The 17,583-nt window shown below is 42.0% G+C and overlaps 1 protein-coding gene across 7 annotated transcripts in view; it reads right to left on the bottom strand.

Annotated features, from left to right (window-relative positions):
- Nucleotides 1-17,583, bottom strand: part of LOC125994536 (syntaxin-binding protein 1-like) — a 114,454-nt gene that overhangs the window by 63,349 nt on the left and 33,522 nt on the right. For all 7 annotated transcript variants that reach the window (XM_049763880.2, XM_049763879.2, XM_049763878.2 and 4 more), the window contains 7 exons: nt 13,018-13,096; nt 10,451-10,554; nt 9,481-9,629; nt 5,449-5,533; nt 4,796-4,926; nt 1,421-1,528; nt 1,214-1,274 (listed from right to left, as the gene is read on the bottom strand). In XM_049763880.2, coding sequence (XP_049619837.2) covers nt 1,214-1,274; nt 1,421-1,528; nt 4,796-4,926; nt 5,449-5,533; nt 9,481-9,629; nt 10,451-10,554; nt 13,018-13,096 — 717 coding nt within the window. The remainder of the gene's footprint in view (nt 1-1,213; nt 1,275-1,420; nt 1,529-4,795; nt 4,927-5,448; nt 5,534-9,480; nt 9,630-10,450; nt 10,555-13,017; nt 13,097-17,583) is intronic.

Below are 17,583 nucleotides of genomic sequence, written 5' to 3' on the forward strand. Positions count from 1 at the left end.
ACACTCTGAAAAGCAATCTGAAGTATAGTGATATTCAACCACGCCATTTGGAAGTGCATGCTCGTGACAGAACGGAATAGAGGTCTCTCGATTCCAAAGCAGCCACTGCCTTCGAGAGGGATCGGCGACAGCGTTTAGCTGCATCAAGGGAGAGACGTCACAGAGCAGCATCCACCTCGACCCAAAATGCTGATTTTAAATGTAGCACCTGCGGGCGCTTATGTGCTTCTAGCTTCGGATCGTGGAGCCACATGCGCAGTCATCGCTCAGAACAGACACAACGTCATCATCGGACCCCGATGGAATACAAGAAAAGAAATTTGCACATAGAGTTACACCCTGAATTGGCCACTAGCTAATCCAAACTCCTTTGGTTGTACTTCTTTACAAATATGTACCCATTTTACAGACTTTCCATTATACAATGCCACACAAAAAAGTTTCAGATTCAACATGAAAAATGTGTTTTTCTTTTAATTGTACTAAGTTCATTTTGTTTTTCCTTATTTAATCACTTCACTGGTTTCTTTTATATCAAACAAATTGTTTTAGGTTATTCACCTAACATGTTTCGGCGGTTTCTTCCGCCTTCATCAGAGTGTCACAGATGTGATGGTGACGCGTCTTTATCAGCTGATGGACGCGTCACCATCACATCTGTGACACTCTGATGAAGGCGGAAGAAACCGCCGAAACATGTCAGGTGAATAACCTAAAACAATTTGTTTGATATAAAAGAAACCAGTGAAGTGTTTTTCTTTTGTATGCCAACAATGGTGTGTTCACCAAGTTGGACTATGGAACTAACAAGATTTTTACTAAAAAATAGGCTGTTGGAGATTAGGTTGGCCATCAATCAAACAAGGGGACACAACTGTTTCTTTACATTTTTAATCTCTTAACTAGGGCCAGAAGAGGGAGCTGTATTGCATGGAAAGTACTCCCACAAGCGCAGAGGAGTAGGGAACATGCAATTCAACCCAGTCAATAAGCGAAAACTCCAACTGAAGGTAAATATTTTCGTCAATGACTTTTGACCTTTATCTGTGCTGGTAGCAATGGCATACCAACATTTCTTTGAAACTCTTCTAGCTACATTATGTCCTTAATTATTCATGATTCCTTCACCTCTGTGCACGTGAATAAAATAGACTAAAATACAGTCAAATAACGAGAAAGATTGTTCTAAGTAATGTGGATGTTCTTCATCTACCTTTTCTCCTGTGTTCATTTTTTTGCTGGCAGAAAATTCTTTCAGAGAGCGAGTCACAGCCCTATGGAAACAAGACAAAGACAACATAAATCATGTTAGCATATCTGTTAAGAAATACAAAAGTAAGCTTCGGTAATTTCTACTGTTATAATTGCTCCTTCAAAAATATTTCACATTACCATGTCAAAAAGGGTAATATACACTCACGTTGAAACTTCAGCAATGTGTTTATGTCTCAGAGTCAACCACAGGTCATCATCTTCATCCAGTAACACTTCTTTTGTTCGAGTCTCCCCCATTCCACTGGTCTCAAACCTGACATCGAAATGTATACAATGAGTAGCTGCATTGAGTAAGGTAACACACGGTGGGTATAACGAATACTCTGTTACATAACAATGAAATCATACAGATTACAATTACAAACTGCAGGATCGTATGTCTTGATTGGCGCTCCCCAGTTTCTCCCACAACTAAGAACATTCAAGGTATACAATATTGTCAATCAGTTCCCATGACCGGGCAGGATGTGTTACACAAGAATTTCATTGCTCACTGCTACCGTTGTGTTTACTAATAGTCACACTTATGTTATTATACAATGTAGAACATTGATACGGAGTGTAGAATTTTCAATGAAAAATGGCCCACGTCCTATTTATGTATAGATAAGCACGGAAAACCTTTGTGCTTGGTGTGTTTGCAACAAGTTTCGGTATTGAAGGAATATAATATTCGACGCCACTACAAGACTCTTCACAGCGAAAAAGATGACGGCTCGCAAGGACAACTGAGAAGAGATAAGATCAACAAATTGCAGGCAGGTCTAAGGAAACAGCAGTCAACTTTCATCTAGAGCTGACAAGTCAGTGAAACAGGCGAAAAAGCCAGCTACCTGATTGCCAGCGAAATAGCATTAGCATCAACAGTGGCGGCCCTGAGCAATTATTATTATTAAATTACCGTGTTGGCCCGAATATAAGACGGTGTTTTTTTGCATTGAAATAAAATTGAAAAAGTGGGGGTCGTCTTACATTCGGGGTCTAGACATTATACCCACTCACAACGCAAGATGGCGCAGATATCTTTAAAGCGAATGCTGAACTTACTGCGAACCCCTGTCACGAAGAAGAACAATAAAAATAGCGGTAGCACGAAGAAAAACAAATAAAAGATAGCGGTAAGATAGAAAAGAGAAGAAAATAATAGAAGAGATAACAGAAAATTGAGAAACAGTAGGTTTATTTACATTTCAAAAACCAGAAGCCATTCATTTACAAATGTGATTGCACTTAAATGACCATGGCACCTGGTATTGATGCACTTGTACAGGCCAAAAGATGGCAAGTATCAGGGACAAAAACAAATCCAGACTAGTCTCATGCCTTCAAAATGCTGCCTGTTTTCATTGAAAAAAATACAGCTCTGTGAAGATGAATCCTTTCTGTGGTGATTAAAAAAATAATGTTAGTCAGCAACTTCACTACAAAAAAGTATGGTGGATTTCTACTGTTCATGCAACTCCATGAATGTTCAATATGTATTGTATGTGTATGTGTGTTTTATGAATGAAGTTTCCACATTTACAGGACATGTGAATGCTTTCTTCTTTACACATTTAATAGCACTCTTCTTAGTTTGTAAAGTGTAGGCAGGGATTAAATTTGGAATTATTAAAACATTAAAACATTAAAAGGAATGTTCATTAAATTTCAACATTTTCCTAATGTTCTTGTGCTTCTTTACACCAAAAAATACATTTTGAAAAATGAAAGACATATTTTGGTTATTTGTAAAGTATGGTATAATTTTAATGGCCCGGCCCACTTGACATCTACCGTCGCCGTATGTGGCCCACAATGTGAAAAGAGTTTGACACCCCTGTTCTACATCATTAACTTTTGTTGTGCGAAGGCAAAGGCCTTCACACGTTATTCCTGTACTTCATTATTCTACTTATTCCACCCACTTTTTTGATGCTTACCTACATCCACATAATTCATCCGATTCACCTCATTCCAAATATTCACACCACGCGCGCTTGTATTTTTCTCATTCCAAATGTAACTGTTCATCTTAGGCCTACCTATTCCAAAACATCCCATTTACTAAAAATTAAAAAAATTGAAGTTTAAAATTCATGCCAAATTTTACAAAATGTACCACTCGGGGAAAAAAAAAAACACCATAGTAAATTCCCTCATTTTCAATATGCGTATTTCTGCAGGCATGTTTTGTTAATGGTTAATTAGGTAAGACCCTATGCAGACTATGGCAAACAAGCATGGTAACGGTATCTTGATACCTGAAGCTTTGTGTTCGGTGAAACAAAATCCTCACTTCTGATGAACCAAGACTATTTGTCCTCAATTGTGTGTCATTGTGGGAGTGTTCAGGTGTATCACACAGAAGAGACTGAATATGTGTTAATTTCATTAAAAGGGGACAATGCATGTTAAGCAACATTATTCAAGGTACAGTGATCCCGCACCACTTCGCGCTTCACCTATTGGGGCCTCGGTTCATCTGTTTTTTATGAAAACAAATATTGCGGCTACATTCGGTGCCTCGCGGATTTTGTCACTTGGAGCGCGGGGTTTCGTTTGCCCATATGACTTTACAGCACACGATTGGCCGGTAGAGTAGACGAGACCAATGGGATCATGTTGATCTGTACCCTTGCCTCTGATTGGCTTAGAGCTGTGAGAGCAGTTATAACCGCGCTTTATCTCAGCCTCCCGCTACGTATCCACTCTTGCCCTTCGTTTGCATCAGCACAACCAGCAGCACCTCTGATTTGTGCTTCGTTTTGTCACAAACGTGGCAGGACAACCAAATGCAACACAGGCTCTTTAGTTTAAAGGAGACAAGGAGGACTGGAATGCCGCCAGAGCAGGACAACAAGACAAGCTGACGAGCCAGTCAGCGAGCGCACATCGTATGTCATTGAAGCAGACGGGCATAGCAATCTCGTGGTCGGGGCCAGACAGAAGGTCAAACCAGACCATAAAAACAGGGTTTCGCAAAACAGTGAATCAGGAAACACGCATCGCGCTCCACAGTGGATCAGGCAACCGGGAATTGGGTGGCATAGCAAAACCAGGTGGCAGGCATACGTGTATCGAGGCAGACGAACCACCGCAGACTGACGGGCTTACGGGGTTTAAATACGTGCCCTAATTAGCCGGTAACAAGGGCACAGGCGGCAGCGATCAACACTGATTCGCGCGAGCATCTCCGTATTGGATATGCGCACCCCGCGGACCAGCGCAAGCACGGCGATAGCAGAGCGGAGCCGTGACGTGTTTGCGGTAGTATTTTTTTTTTTTATATAAAAATAAAAATATTGATTCCACGTCGCGGATTTTCACCTATCGTCTTGGAACGAATTATCAGCAATAAATGAGGGATCACTGGAAATACGCCCGAAACTAAACAAATTTTCTTTGATGAATTCATTTTCTATAAATAAGGGCATACTTAATTATTGATTATTAAAAGAACATGCAAACCTTTCAGGGATCCAAATTCTTATCTGAATTCTGTGTGTGCCTATGCCTGCGTGCGTGCATGTCTATATACCTGTAGACATCATTTTCAATGCCAAGCAGGTCGTAGGCCATTGCCTGAAGAGTGAGCTCATGTAGAAGCGGTGACACTGGATCAAATCCTCGGTCCAGAATGATAAGTTGACTCCGACACTTATCAGGTCCCTGGAGAAAACCGGCACAGAAACAAGATGATATACATTACACAGAGATTCGGCAGAGTAAAATCATATCAAAACAATGAACTGTAATCACTGATAATTTTGAAGAACCAAGTCTGTACTTCAAAAGGCTGTGCGTATACTACTGTGTAAGAATGTGTAATATAATATGTATTTCCAAAACAGTTGTCAGACAGGAAGATATTGGTAAATACTACAACATTCTTTTTGGAAGTAGAATACAAAAGATTAGGATTAACAGATTAAGTACCTAAAAAAAATTATCACAGCCTCCAAACATCCTGCTGATGTATAGAGGGACAAATCTTTGCATAGTGTCCACATTGTGGCAGCTCATCATAAATGTTATCAACTTATTACTGTTTCTTCAAGGTAGTATGTGTGGGTAATGTATGTAGGTATTTTTAACATTTACTTCTATATTGACTTTACTTTTGCTTCCTAGGTTAATATTTTGAAAAAACATTTCTACTTTTGCTTCTTTGTGTTTATTGACATCTCCCACCTCCCCCATGCTGGGGTCATCAGCCTTGTAGCCATCCAGCTTGTCCTGTAGCATTTGGGCCAGAACGGCACAGTCTTTGTACTCTCTGAGTAACACATGCAAAAAAGAAATAAAATAGTTACAGTACCATTTTGGGAGAGTTTTTCCCCCCAAATGTAGTGTTCCCCAAAATACCGTAATTTCCGGACTATAAGCCGCTACTTTTCAAGTATTGAACCCTGCGACTTGTTGTCCGGTGCAGTGTATCCATGGATTTTTCGTGATTTTTGTGATGACTTGATCACTTATACACTCGTAAAAAGGCTGTAGACCACTGTTGTACGGCACCACTTAGCTGGGCGGAGGGATATGTGACACGGTCACTGGGGAGAAGAGCGGTGTGTTGATCGCATGTCCATCCACCAGGCAAATAGTGCCGTATAATTCACACAAAGAAGAGACAGAACAAGATCAAGACTGACATTACTGAAGAAAGGAAGCTTTTATAAAGGAAGCTTTTATTCACAAACCCTCATTTTAGGGCGACAAAAGAAATGCATATGATGCCGCTTTTAAATTAAAGGCAGTCGATTTGGCTTTTAACATGCACTGTAGAGGTTTCTTCCGGTCACTAGGGGGCACTAGGCTATTGTTGATGAAATCTTGTTGCGTCACCCTTTTCTTTATTTATTTCCTGGTCACGTCTACTCTGGAGCTATACGTGTAGCTCGCTAATTTAATGTAACTTGGTGCTTTGTGTGTGAATAAAATTAGCATGAACCGACCCTCATCATGGAAAATGCTAGAAGAAATGCATAAAAGCGACAACGAACATAAGACTGATAAAGTGTGTGGCGAAGTATATCTGACGCTATTCCAATCGGACACTGAGGAGAAAGACTTCGATGGTTTCAGTGCACAAGAGGAAGATGAGGACGACTCTCAGTGACTTTCACTGGTATATTTTTTAACCAGCCCTGTTAGTGCTGTGCTACCGTGTTGCTGCTTCGTTACCGCCGCGTCTCAGTGACTTTTACTGGTATGTTTTTTATCCAGCCCTATTCGCACTGTGTTACTTCCGTGTTGCTGCGGCATTACTGCTGCGTCACAGGCAGTGTTAGGAAAGAAATGTTAAGGTACGTATGTTATCAAAACTTTAAAAAGGCTTTCTGTATACCGTCTTTCTTTGTAAATAACTCCCGTGCACATGTGGCTTTTACAAACCGGATTGGGTTGAAGTTGGGAAATTGTGTAAAATGTAAATAAAAACAAAATAAAACGATTTGAAAATCCTTTTCAACCCATATTCAATTGAATACACTACAAAGACAACATATTTAATGTTCAAACTGATAGACTTGTTTTTTGCCAAATAATAATTAACTTGGAATTTCATGGCTGCAGCACGTCCAATAGAAATTGGGAAAGGTGGCAAAAAATACTGAGAAAGCTGAGAAAAGCTCATCAAACACCTATTTGGAACATTCCACATGTGATCAGGCTAATTGGGAACAGGCGGGTACCATGATTGGGTATGAAAGGAGCCTCCCCAAACATGCTCATGTCAAACATGTCATTCACAAGCAAGCGAGGTTCACCACTTTGTCCACAACTGCGTGAGAAAATAGTTGAACAGTTTAAGAACAACATTTCTCAAAGCAAAATTGCAAGGAATTTAGAGATTTCAACATCTACGGTCCATAATATCATGAAAAGGTTCAAAGAATCTGGTGAAAGCACGTAAGCGCCACAGCCGGAAACCAAGACTGAATGACCGCTACCTTCGATCCCTCAGACGGCACTGCCTTGAAAGCCGACATGAGTGTGTAAAGGATATCACCAAATGGGCTCACGAAAACTTCAGAAAACCATTGTCAGTAAATACAGTTCGTCACTACATCAGTAAGTGCGGGTTAAAACTCTACCATGCAAAGCAAAAGCCGTTTATGAACAACATCCAGAAACGCCGCCGGGTTCTCTGGGCCCGAGCTCATGTAAAATGGACTGATGCACAATGGAAAAGTGTTTTGTGGTCTGATGAGTCCACTTTTCAAATTGTTTTTGGAAACACTGGACGTTGTGTCCTCCGGACCAAAGACAAAGCGGACCATCCGGACTGTTATCAACGCAAAGTTCAAAAGCCATCATTTGTGATGGTATGGGGGTGCATTAGTTCCCATGGCATGGGTGACTTACATTTCTGTGAAGGCAACATAAATGCTGGCAAGTACATAGAGATTTTGGAGCAAAATATGCTGCCATCCAAGCGACATCTTTTTCATGGACGCCGCTGCTTATTTCAGCAAGATAATGCCAAGCCACATTCTGCATGTGTTACAACAGCGTGGCTTCGAAGTAAAAGAGTCCAGGTTCTCCCCTGGCCCACTTGCAGTCCAAACCTGTCTCCCATTGAAAATGTGTGGCGCATTATGAAGCGTAAAATACGACAATGAAAACCCCGGACTGTTGAACAACTGAAGCGGTTCATCAAGCAAGAATGGGAAAGAATAACACACGAGAAGCTAAGAGAATTAGTCTCCTCTCTTCCAAAACGTTTATTGAGTGTTATTAAAAGGAAAGGTGATGTAACAAAGTGGTAAACATGCCCTTTCCCAACTTCTACTGCACGTGTTGCAGCCATGAAATTCCAAGTTAATTATTATTTGAAAAATAAAATAAAGTTTATGAGTTTGAGCATTAAATAAAATAAATAAATAAAAAAATAAAATAAATTAAATTTCCCAACTTCAACTGAAGCCGGTTTGTAGTATTATTTATGAACAAAAAAACATTTCCGCGATTTTTTTGCTGGTGCGGCTTATAATCAGGTGAGACTTAAAGTCCAGAAATTACGGTAGTAAAACTATCATGGTCATTCAGTGCTAAAAGCGCTCATAGCTCTGCATGCAATTTAAACAAAAAAAACAAACAGATCAAGCATCACTGCTTTTCCCCTGGATGAGAAGAGTAACCTCTTCGGGAGTGCATTTTTTCTGTATTCATCACTTTTTTCACTCATTCATCTTCTTTACTGCTTATCATGAAGGTCACGGGCGTGCTGGAGCCTATCCCAGCAGTCTTTGGACGGTAGGCGGGTACATTCTGAACTAGTTGCCAGCCAATCACAGGGCACATAGAGACAAACAACCATTCACACTCACAATCTCATGTTCCGGCAATTTGGAGTGGTCAATCGGCCTACCATGTATGTTTTTGGAATGTGGGAGCAAATTGGGGTACCCTGAGAAATTTTGCATTTTGCTCAATGCAAGCCACCGCTCCAAATAGGTCTCCCTTGGACCCACAACATAAAAAAAACAGATAATGACAGTGCTTCATTAACATCATCTAGTTTAGCTGGTTTGGGGATGCAAGTGACCACTCAAACATGTATTCATTGTGCTACTATAGAGAGCAAGGAAACTGCATTCTCTAACAGCATTTTATTACCCAAATGAGTGATTTACATGATGTTTATCAAGTCATAGTTTATATTTGGCCAGCGTTCATGCTGCATTAAGTACTCACTTGACTTAGATGTTGGTACAATGGTTGTTGCTCAATGGTGTTAAAAGGTATTTGCTCACTTTGTGATTTCTTTCTTTAGTTTCTTACACGTACAACAAATAACAAAATAATAACAAAAGATAACAAAAGTAAAAACGAAAATCTGTAAATGGTGAGTTTTTTATCAGAGAGAGAGCGAGAGAGAGAGAGAGAGAGAGAGAGAGAGAGAGAGAGAGAGAGAGAGAGAGAGAGATCGGGCAGGAGGCAGGGGCCACCCTGAACTGGTCTATGAGAAAGACAATAAATGCTATTTACCCACTTGAGATTGTGCAGGACGTAGCTTTTACCTGCAATTCTCATGTCACCACTAGAAAGCGGCACAGGGCTGCAATCGTACCCTGCGGCATAAAACTAATACCAATTGACCATACGTTTTTTCTGTTTAAGGATGGAGAGAGAAGAGAGAGAGAGAGAGAGAGAGAGAGAGAGAGAGAGAGAGAGAGAGAGAGATGTATACCCCATGGTGAAAAGGATTGTTGGTCTCACCCTCTGTATCGGATTCCAGGATATTCTTTCAGTGTAGCACAGAGGGTTGCAATCTGTTCAGCACACCCTTCAAGCATGTTGTTCTTCACATCAGCTTTAAAAGGGCTGTAGAAGTCCTGAAATGCATCTACTTTGTCAAGGGAGAAAACCTGGCCCAAAGGGAAAGAGGATTCAACCATCCATCCTAATGGTCTTCAAAACGTTCATTAATCGAGGCTTCAAGTGTACACATGCAATCTGTTCACGGTTAATTTGTTATTGCTATGGCATGAAAGAATCGCCCGTCCATCCATCCATCCATCCGTCCGTCCGTCCGTCCGTCCGTCCATTCGCCCATTCACCCATTCATCCACCCATCAGCCTGCCCACCCCTTCGTCCATCCGTCCATCCATCCATCCATCCATCCATCCATCCATCCATCCATCCATCCATCCATACATACATACATACATACATACATACATACATACATACATACATACATACATACATACATGATATGGGCATTCCTACTAAGATATCCCGCCCGCTACAAATGTAACGAGGAGGGGAATGAGCCTGTCACACGGTAAAAAAAACTGAAACTCACAAGGATGATGAGCATTAATGTATAGTGATTTTACTGCAATGTTTTTTTTTGTTAAAGCCCTGTCATTAAAATTACATGTGATTTGTGTCACAGCTGCTGTCGCATTTTTGCAACAAACCAATAGTGTCACAATTGCTAAATAATTCAATGAGTTTTAATGAACAAAGGGCTGTAGCAAACATAATATATATATATATATATATATATATATATATATATATATATATATATATATATATATATATATATATATATATATATATATTGAGTAGCTACACTATATACAGTACATACAATTTGAATACAAATATAACCACCATTGTGATTTCTTCTTGACTCAGATAATACTAACATACGTCAATGTACTGCCACTTTCTTACTTGAGATTCATAGGGCAGAAAGGCTACATGGATCTCAGTCAAGGCCTTCATGGCTTTGGAGGCGCGAGAGTTGGTCAAGAGTCCAAACATGGAGTCTGGAATTGCTGTAATAAAACAAACACAAAATTGGTATTTAATTTAATTAATATTCACTCAGCAAATCAATTAAAGCTAACAGTGTTGTGTTTCATTTTAAGACATGTGCACAGACAAAAAGCTCCATTTAACCAAAAGGTTGAGGTTTAGTCTAATAGTAACCCCAGCAGTCAAGAAGCATTATTGTAAAATATTAAAGATTACAGTATTTTTCAGACTATAAATTGCGTTTTTTTTTTTTCATAGTTTGGGTGGGGCGGCGACTTATACTGAGGAGCGGCTTATATGTGAAGTTTTTCACAAATTTTCTAAATAAAAAAAAAGTGAAACCGTGATAAACGAACTGCGATGTAGCAAGGGATTACTGTAATTTGAATTTCAGTGACATCAGCGGCGCGGCGCGGCGCGGCGCGGCGCGGCGCGGCGCGGCGCGGCGGTTGTTTACATAAAGGACAAAGATTCGATCACGGGATGACGAAGATGACGAAGGGCCCCACGTACTACCGGCATCATTAGCGTCTTTGTTTGTCAGTGACACGGAGGACGAAGAGTTTGAAGGATTTAATGATTTGGAGTGACACAGAAGGTTTGAAAAACTATTATGGCTTTTACGCATGCCCGGTCCTACTCTACGGAGCTTTCTTTCACCTCCATGGATGGAAGTCGAAAGCCGGCGTTCGGCCGGGTGGCTGTCCGGGGATGGTGGATGGGGCTGGGACATGGCTTTTACGCACGCCCAGTCCTACTCTACGGAGCTCTCTTTCACCTCCGTGGATGGAAGTCGGGGGCCGGCGCTCGGCCGGGTGCTTGCCCAGGGACAGTGGATGGGGCTCAGACATGGCTTTTACGCACGCCCGGTCCGATTCTATGGAGCTCTCTTCCACCTCCGTGGCTGGAAGTGCCACCTCCGGGGGATGGAAGTCCACGCCGCCACACACCTGGAAGTCCACGCCGGTGCTTGGGGCCGTGTGGCAGTGAAGTATTTAAGTTATAGTTATTTGATATATTTTATTTTGTGTAGCAACTTGTATATTGTTACAGTTCAGTAGTTGTTGGTTCGTTGAACTCTTGTTTTGTTAAATAAAGAGCCGTTTACCAAACCCACGTCTTTCCTTGCACTTTGTTAACGCTACAATATAGTAGTTCTATACTAGATCTGTGGAATAACGACGAGGCTGACGTCAGGGCGCACGCGCGGCATTGTTGACAAAGGACGAGGAATTTGATTGATGGCTTTAATGATTTGGAGTGACACAGATCGTTTTATAATAGTATTGCTTATATAATAGTTATTTGATATATAATTTATATATCGTTATACGGGCCTGTGGATTATTTTGAAATGCAAGCGCTGTCAGCTGCGCGCACCCGGCCGGCATTGTTGACATAAAGGACAATCGATTGATTTAATGATTTGGAGTGACACAGATGGTTTGATAATATTATAGCTTATATAATAGTTATTTGATATATACTTTATATATCGCTATATGGGCCTGTGGAATATTTTGAAGTGCAACCGGCCGGCTTTGTTGACATATAGGACATTCGATGGATTTAATGAATTGGAGTGACATAGATGGTTTTATAAACGTGTTATTTATGTAATATGTACTATCCCAGGAGTCATTGACCAGTAGGCGGGGGACCCCCCCGAACCAGTTGCCAGCCAATCACAGGGCACACAGAGACGAACAACCATCTGCATTCACACTCACGGGCAATTTGGAGTGCTCAATCAGCCTACCACGCATGCTTTTGGGAAATGGGGGGGAAACTTGAGTGCCCGGAGAAAACCCACGCAGGCACCCGGAGAACATGCAAGCTCCACACAGGGAGGGCCGGAGGTGGAATTGAACCCGCACCCTCTGAACTGTGAGGCGGACTTGCTAATCAGTACCTCACTGTGCCGCTATTTAGTATACTGTTATTATAAAATAAACCATTTGTTGGATGTATTTCTTTCAAGATGAATGTTGTTAGGGTTGACAAATTATCTTGATCGTATGATTATGTTGGAATGTAGACTAGAATTATTAACTTTGTTTAAACCTTTTACCTTTCCTTGACTCTGAAAAGTTTAACCATTCAGTTGTTGAAACTTTGCAAATAGTGTGGAAACATTCTTGCTTAGTTAGTCATATAAAAGGCTCCACTAGTTTCTGTTTCCACGACCTTGTAAAACAATGAGCTGGGACCCTCCACACCGATTAACCAGTTGCTGCGGTGACCACCAACCATGTCCAATCTCACCCCCACCCTGCTTCTCTCAATAAATATGCTCTTGCAAGAATCCAAAGTCAGAATTTGTTCGAACATTGCTGTATGCACAGTGACGAACGATTTCTCCACTTGCAAGTGCTCAAAGGGCATACTGTCTCCTGTGTGGTTCTTGCAGATATGTTAGAGTGAGCACCACTCTAACAAATGTATTACAAGATGAATGTATTACACATGTATTTGGTACTCACTGTCAGTGAAGAAGACATGGGCTGCTCTATACCTCGGAGACCGTGGATCTCTGAAGTCCTCAATAAGACCCTCAACGGACTGTGAACAGATATGATTTCTCATGAGCTTGACTAAAAAGTAGTCACTTTTAGACTATTAATAAAGACACACTTTGTTTACATAAGGAAATCCAGTGATGACTATGTGGAATAACAATTCCGAAACATTTAAAAGAACTATTTGCGTTCCTGCATTCTCCCACCAAATTAAGCAGGCACCATGAGTGAAACAGCAGTGATCAGGTTCCCAGTGCTTTGAGGGTAAAAGGGTGTTATACGTATTTAGTCGCATAGAAAAACTCCATTCTGGAGGATATGAACCTGTGGCTTTTGGGACAAATAATATTTTGGCCATCCATCCATCCATCCATCCATCCATCCATCCATCCATCCATCCATCCATCCATCCATCCATCCATCCATCCATCCATCCATCCATCCATCCATCGGGGTTCACCCTAATGCAGTCCTTCTCAAATAGTGGGGCGCGCCCCCCTGGGGGGTCACGGTGCGTTACAAAGGGGGGTGCGTGTGACACCAGGGAACATGCTTTTCTTTTGACTGTACTAGAATAAAGGGTAATTAGACATCCACTGCAGTAGATGGGAGTGGCGGTATCACTGTAAGAGTGTGCACAAAGCGTATTTGCTCTACAGTGTAGAGCGCACAGAACATACGCACATGCACACAGAGCAGGGGATAAAAAGTGCAGTGGGACACCATGGAAAAATATTTAACAGGGTTGAAAAGAACCCGCCGTGAGTCGTCACCTTATCGTGGTGGAGGGGTTTGCGTGCCCCTATGATCCTAGGAGCCATGTTGTCTGGGGTTTCATGCCCCTGGTAGGGTCACCAATGGCAAAAGGGTCCTAGGTGAGGGGTGAGACAAAGCACGGCTCATCCAAGCCCCTTATGACGAAAAACACAAATGGACTTCGTTTCCCTTGCCCGGACGCGGGTCACCGGGGCCCCCCTCTGGAGCCAGGCCTGGAGGTGGGGCTCGAAGGCGAGCGCCTGGTGGCCGGGCCTTCGCCCATGGGGCCTGAAAACATGGGTCCCCCTTCCAATGGGCTCACCACCTGTAGGAGGGGTCAAAGGGGTCGGGTGCAAAGTGAGCTGGGTGGCGGCCAAAGGTGGGGACCTTGGCGCTCCGATCCCTGGCTGCAGAGGCTGGCTCTTGGGACATGGAATATCACCTCTCTGGCTGGAAAGGAGCCCGAGCTGGTGTGTGAGGCAGAAAAGTTCCGACTAGACATAGTCGGACTTGCCTCCACACATAGTTTGGGCTCTGGTTACAAGCCCTCTCAAGAGGGACTGGACTCTCTTCCACTCTGGAGTTGCCCACGGTGAGAGGCGTCGAGCAGGTGTGGGCATACTTATCATCCCCCGGCTGGGCACCTGCACATTGGGGTTCACCCCGGTGAACGAGAGGGTAGCCTCCCTCCGCCTTCGGGTGGGGGGACGGGTCCTGACTGTTGTTTGTGTCTATGCACCAAACAGCAGCTCAGAGTACCCACCCTTCTTGGAGTCCCTGGAGGAAGTGCTGGATAGCGCTCCTTCTGGGGACTTCATCGTTCTACTGGGTGACTTCAATGCTCACGTGGGCAATGACAGTGAGACCTGGAAGGGCGTGATTGGGAGGAACGGCCCCCTCGATCTGAACCCGAGCGGTGTTCTATTGTTGGAGTTTTGTGCTCGACACGGATTTTCTGTAATGAACACCATGTTCAAACATAAGGCATGTGCACTTGGCACCAGGACACCCGACGCCGCAGTTCGATGATTGACTTTGTTAGTGTCATGTAACATGGGGGGAAGAGATGGTGCAAATGGTAAAATATGGATTGTTCACAGGAATAAATTGGCAGAGCTGAAATTCCAAATTAGTCCAAAAGATGGCGCCAGACCAAAACATGAGACCAAAAAAGGGGCCAAAATAAGCTAAGCAAGTTAAAATAGAAATAAACAGGAACACGGTGTCGGATTGTGAGTCACGCATGGACGCACAAATGTGATTTTTACTTTTTGATTTCTTTGCTTGGCTAAAAATGTACTCTGTAACAGCTTAAAGCAATATTGTTAGTCAATTCGATCAAGGGACCCGTCACTATGAGAATAGTGGCTTGACATAAATTGTTTGGAGAAGCACAAATGTGATTTTTACTTTTTGATTTCTTTGCTTGGCTAAAAATGTATTCTGTAACAGCTTAAAGCAATATTGTTAGTCAATTCGATCAAGGAACCCGTCACTATGAGAATAGTGGCGTGACATAAATTGTTTGGAGAAGCACAAATGTGATTTTACTTTTTGATTTCTTTGCTTGGTTAAAAATGTATTCTGTAACAGCTTAAAGAAATATTGTTAGTCAATTCGATCAAGAGACCCGTCACTATGAAAATAGTGGCGTGACATAAATTGTTTAAAGAAATAGATCAAAGGTTTGGATTTTTATTTCAGAGTTAATTGAAGCGTAACTTTAAAAAGTTATTCTCATGAAACAGGAAGTGAAGAAAAGGGGAAGTGAAAGGTTTTACCAGGGGCTAGCTGTACATTTGGTGGAAAGTAATGCGTGGTCAGGGCGGAAACAGCTGCTGAAGGCAACAGGTGTCCATGCGTGGGAAAACTGGGCAATCATACCCTATAGGAGGCGTGGGAAAACTGACCAGTTTTATTCTATAGGGGCGTGGGAAAACTGGGCAGTCTTACCCTATAGGGAGGGTATAGAAGAAAGAAGGGGGGGGGGGGGGGGAGAAGTCTATAAAAAGTCCTGCAGGGGCAGCTACGGGGCTTTTTCCCCCAAAGAGCGCTCATACGTGAAGAAGCCCGAGGGAGTTTCAAGATTTTTTCCAAAGTCCCGAGATCTTTGTGTGAGACGCAGGATCGCTGGTCTGAAATTAACTTAAATTTACTCCAAAGAATTGGACTGGACAACTTTGCAGGAGAAACTAGGTGAGGTGAACGACTTTTCTGTATTTTAGCGAGGTTGGGGAATAGTCATCGGGCCGTCGGTCCCCTCGAGGCCAGCCTGTTCCTCCAATTTGGATTTTAGAAGTAAGATCGAATTGATTACTCGACTTTGCTTCCACCAAAAATAGCACGCAGCTGGTATTTACTTTTTCCCTCTTTCATGAACTGTGTTTTGCAATCGAATTGTTCTGGGATTGAACGATTTTATTAACACGGGTATCAGTGGGTGAAATTGTTCGGTTTCTGGAGTGATTAAGATTTGTAATTCTATTTCATGTTTCTTCAATAAATCTGTTGTGTATATTCATCTACTTCGTTGTGCGCTGATTTGTACTGAATGTGCAATCGATGGTTTGGGGTTGATTTGACAATTTAAATAATGTGCGGGGGGGTTATTATGGTATAACATAGGACCGTAATAAATAAAAGTAACATCAGACAATTTTAGAGAACTGAATAACTTTCGTAGTTGTTTGAGACACGAGTGAATTTCGATCCGTTTGAAGGTTTGCTTCGTCTGAATAAATTAACGAAAGTGTTTAAATCGGATTATTGGTTTGGTGTAGAACTGAAAGTAATTTAATTATTTGAAGGGCGCAGGCCCGTTTCCCCTTTTGACGGGCCGCGTAAAAAGTAACTCCGAACATGTTAGAGAATTAAATAACTTTCGTAGATATTTAAGGGAAGAGTGAATTTCGTTAAAAGTGAATTCGTTTGAAAATTTACTTCCTCTAAATAAAATAACGATGATGGTTAAAATAGATTATTTGAGTTGGTGAAGGATAAAAGTATTTCCATTGTCCGTCGGGCGCGGCCCAGTTCCTAATTTTGTCGGGCCGCGTCAAAAGTTAAACAGGACACGATCGAAAAATAGACTTGCCTTCCAAATTAATTACTGGGCAAATCTAAATAGAGTAAGACATTTTTATTCGTTTTAAGAAAGTTGTTATTCTTTTTAAAGCAATCAAGTGGGGTGAAGCACTCCGACAGTTAAGTGCTAGATCCACATATAAGAAGTTAGAATAACGTAAAGTGCATTAATTTTCTCCTTAAATGCTATTATTGTCACACTTTTATTAATTCGATTCTCTTTCGAATAAACAAGTTGGTCGGCTCGCTGCTTGAGCGACCAAGTAGAACGGACCCATATCAACATTTACTCCGGCAAAACTAGTGCTAGGGTGCGCTATACAAACGAATACCTGAGGTCTTAACAAAGACATCTAAAAATATCCGTAACTTAATAAGAACTTCAAACATTAGCGGGGAGCCATCAATACGATGCGGTCACTTCGAAGTCTTGCCTCGAATTGAGTTACTCGGCTCGAGCTTCGGGTGACTTGAGAGGGATTGGCGTCGTACAGAAATTAGATTGATTCCGGTGGAGTTAATTTAACTCGGGTGGTTAGATTACGGACGAATCTCCGAACCCGGCTAAGACAAACCCGTTACCGGGAAGCCGGGGGCACCTTATTGAAAGAGGTGCGTTTGACATTAGGCAAGGCAAGGCAGATTTATTTATATAGCGCATTTCACACACAAGGCAACTCAATGTGCTTT

This window comes from Syngnathus scovelli, chromosome 3, assembly GCF_024217435.2.
Source record: "Syngnathus scovelli strain Florida chromosome 3, RoL_Ssco_1.2, whole genome shotgun sequence".
Lineage (NCBI taxonomy): Eukaryota > Metazoa > Chordata > Actinopteri > Syngnathiformes > Syngnathidae > Syngnathus > Syngnathus scovelli.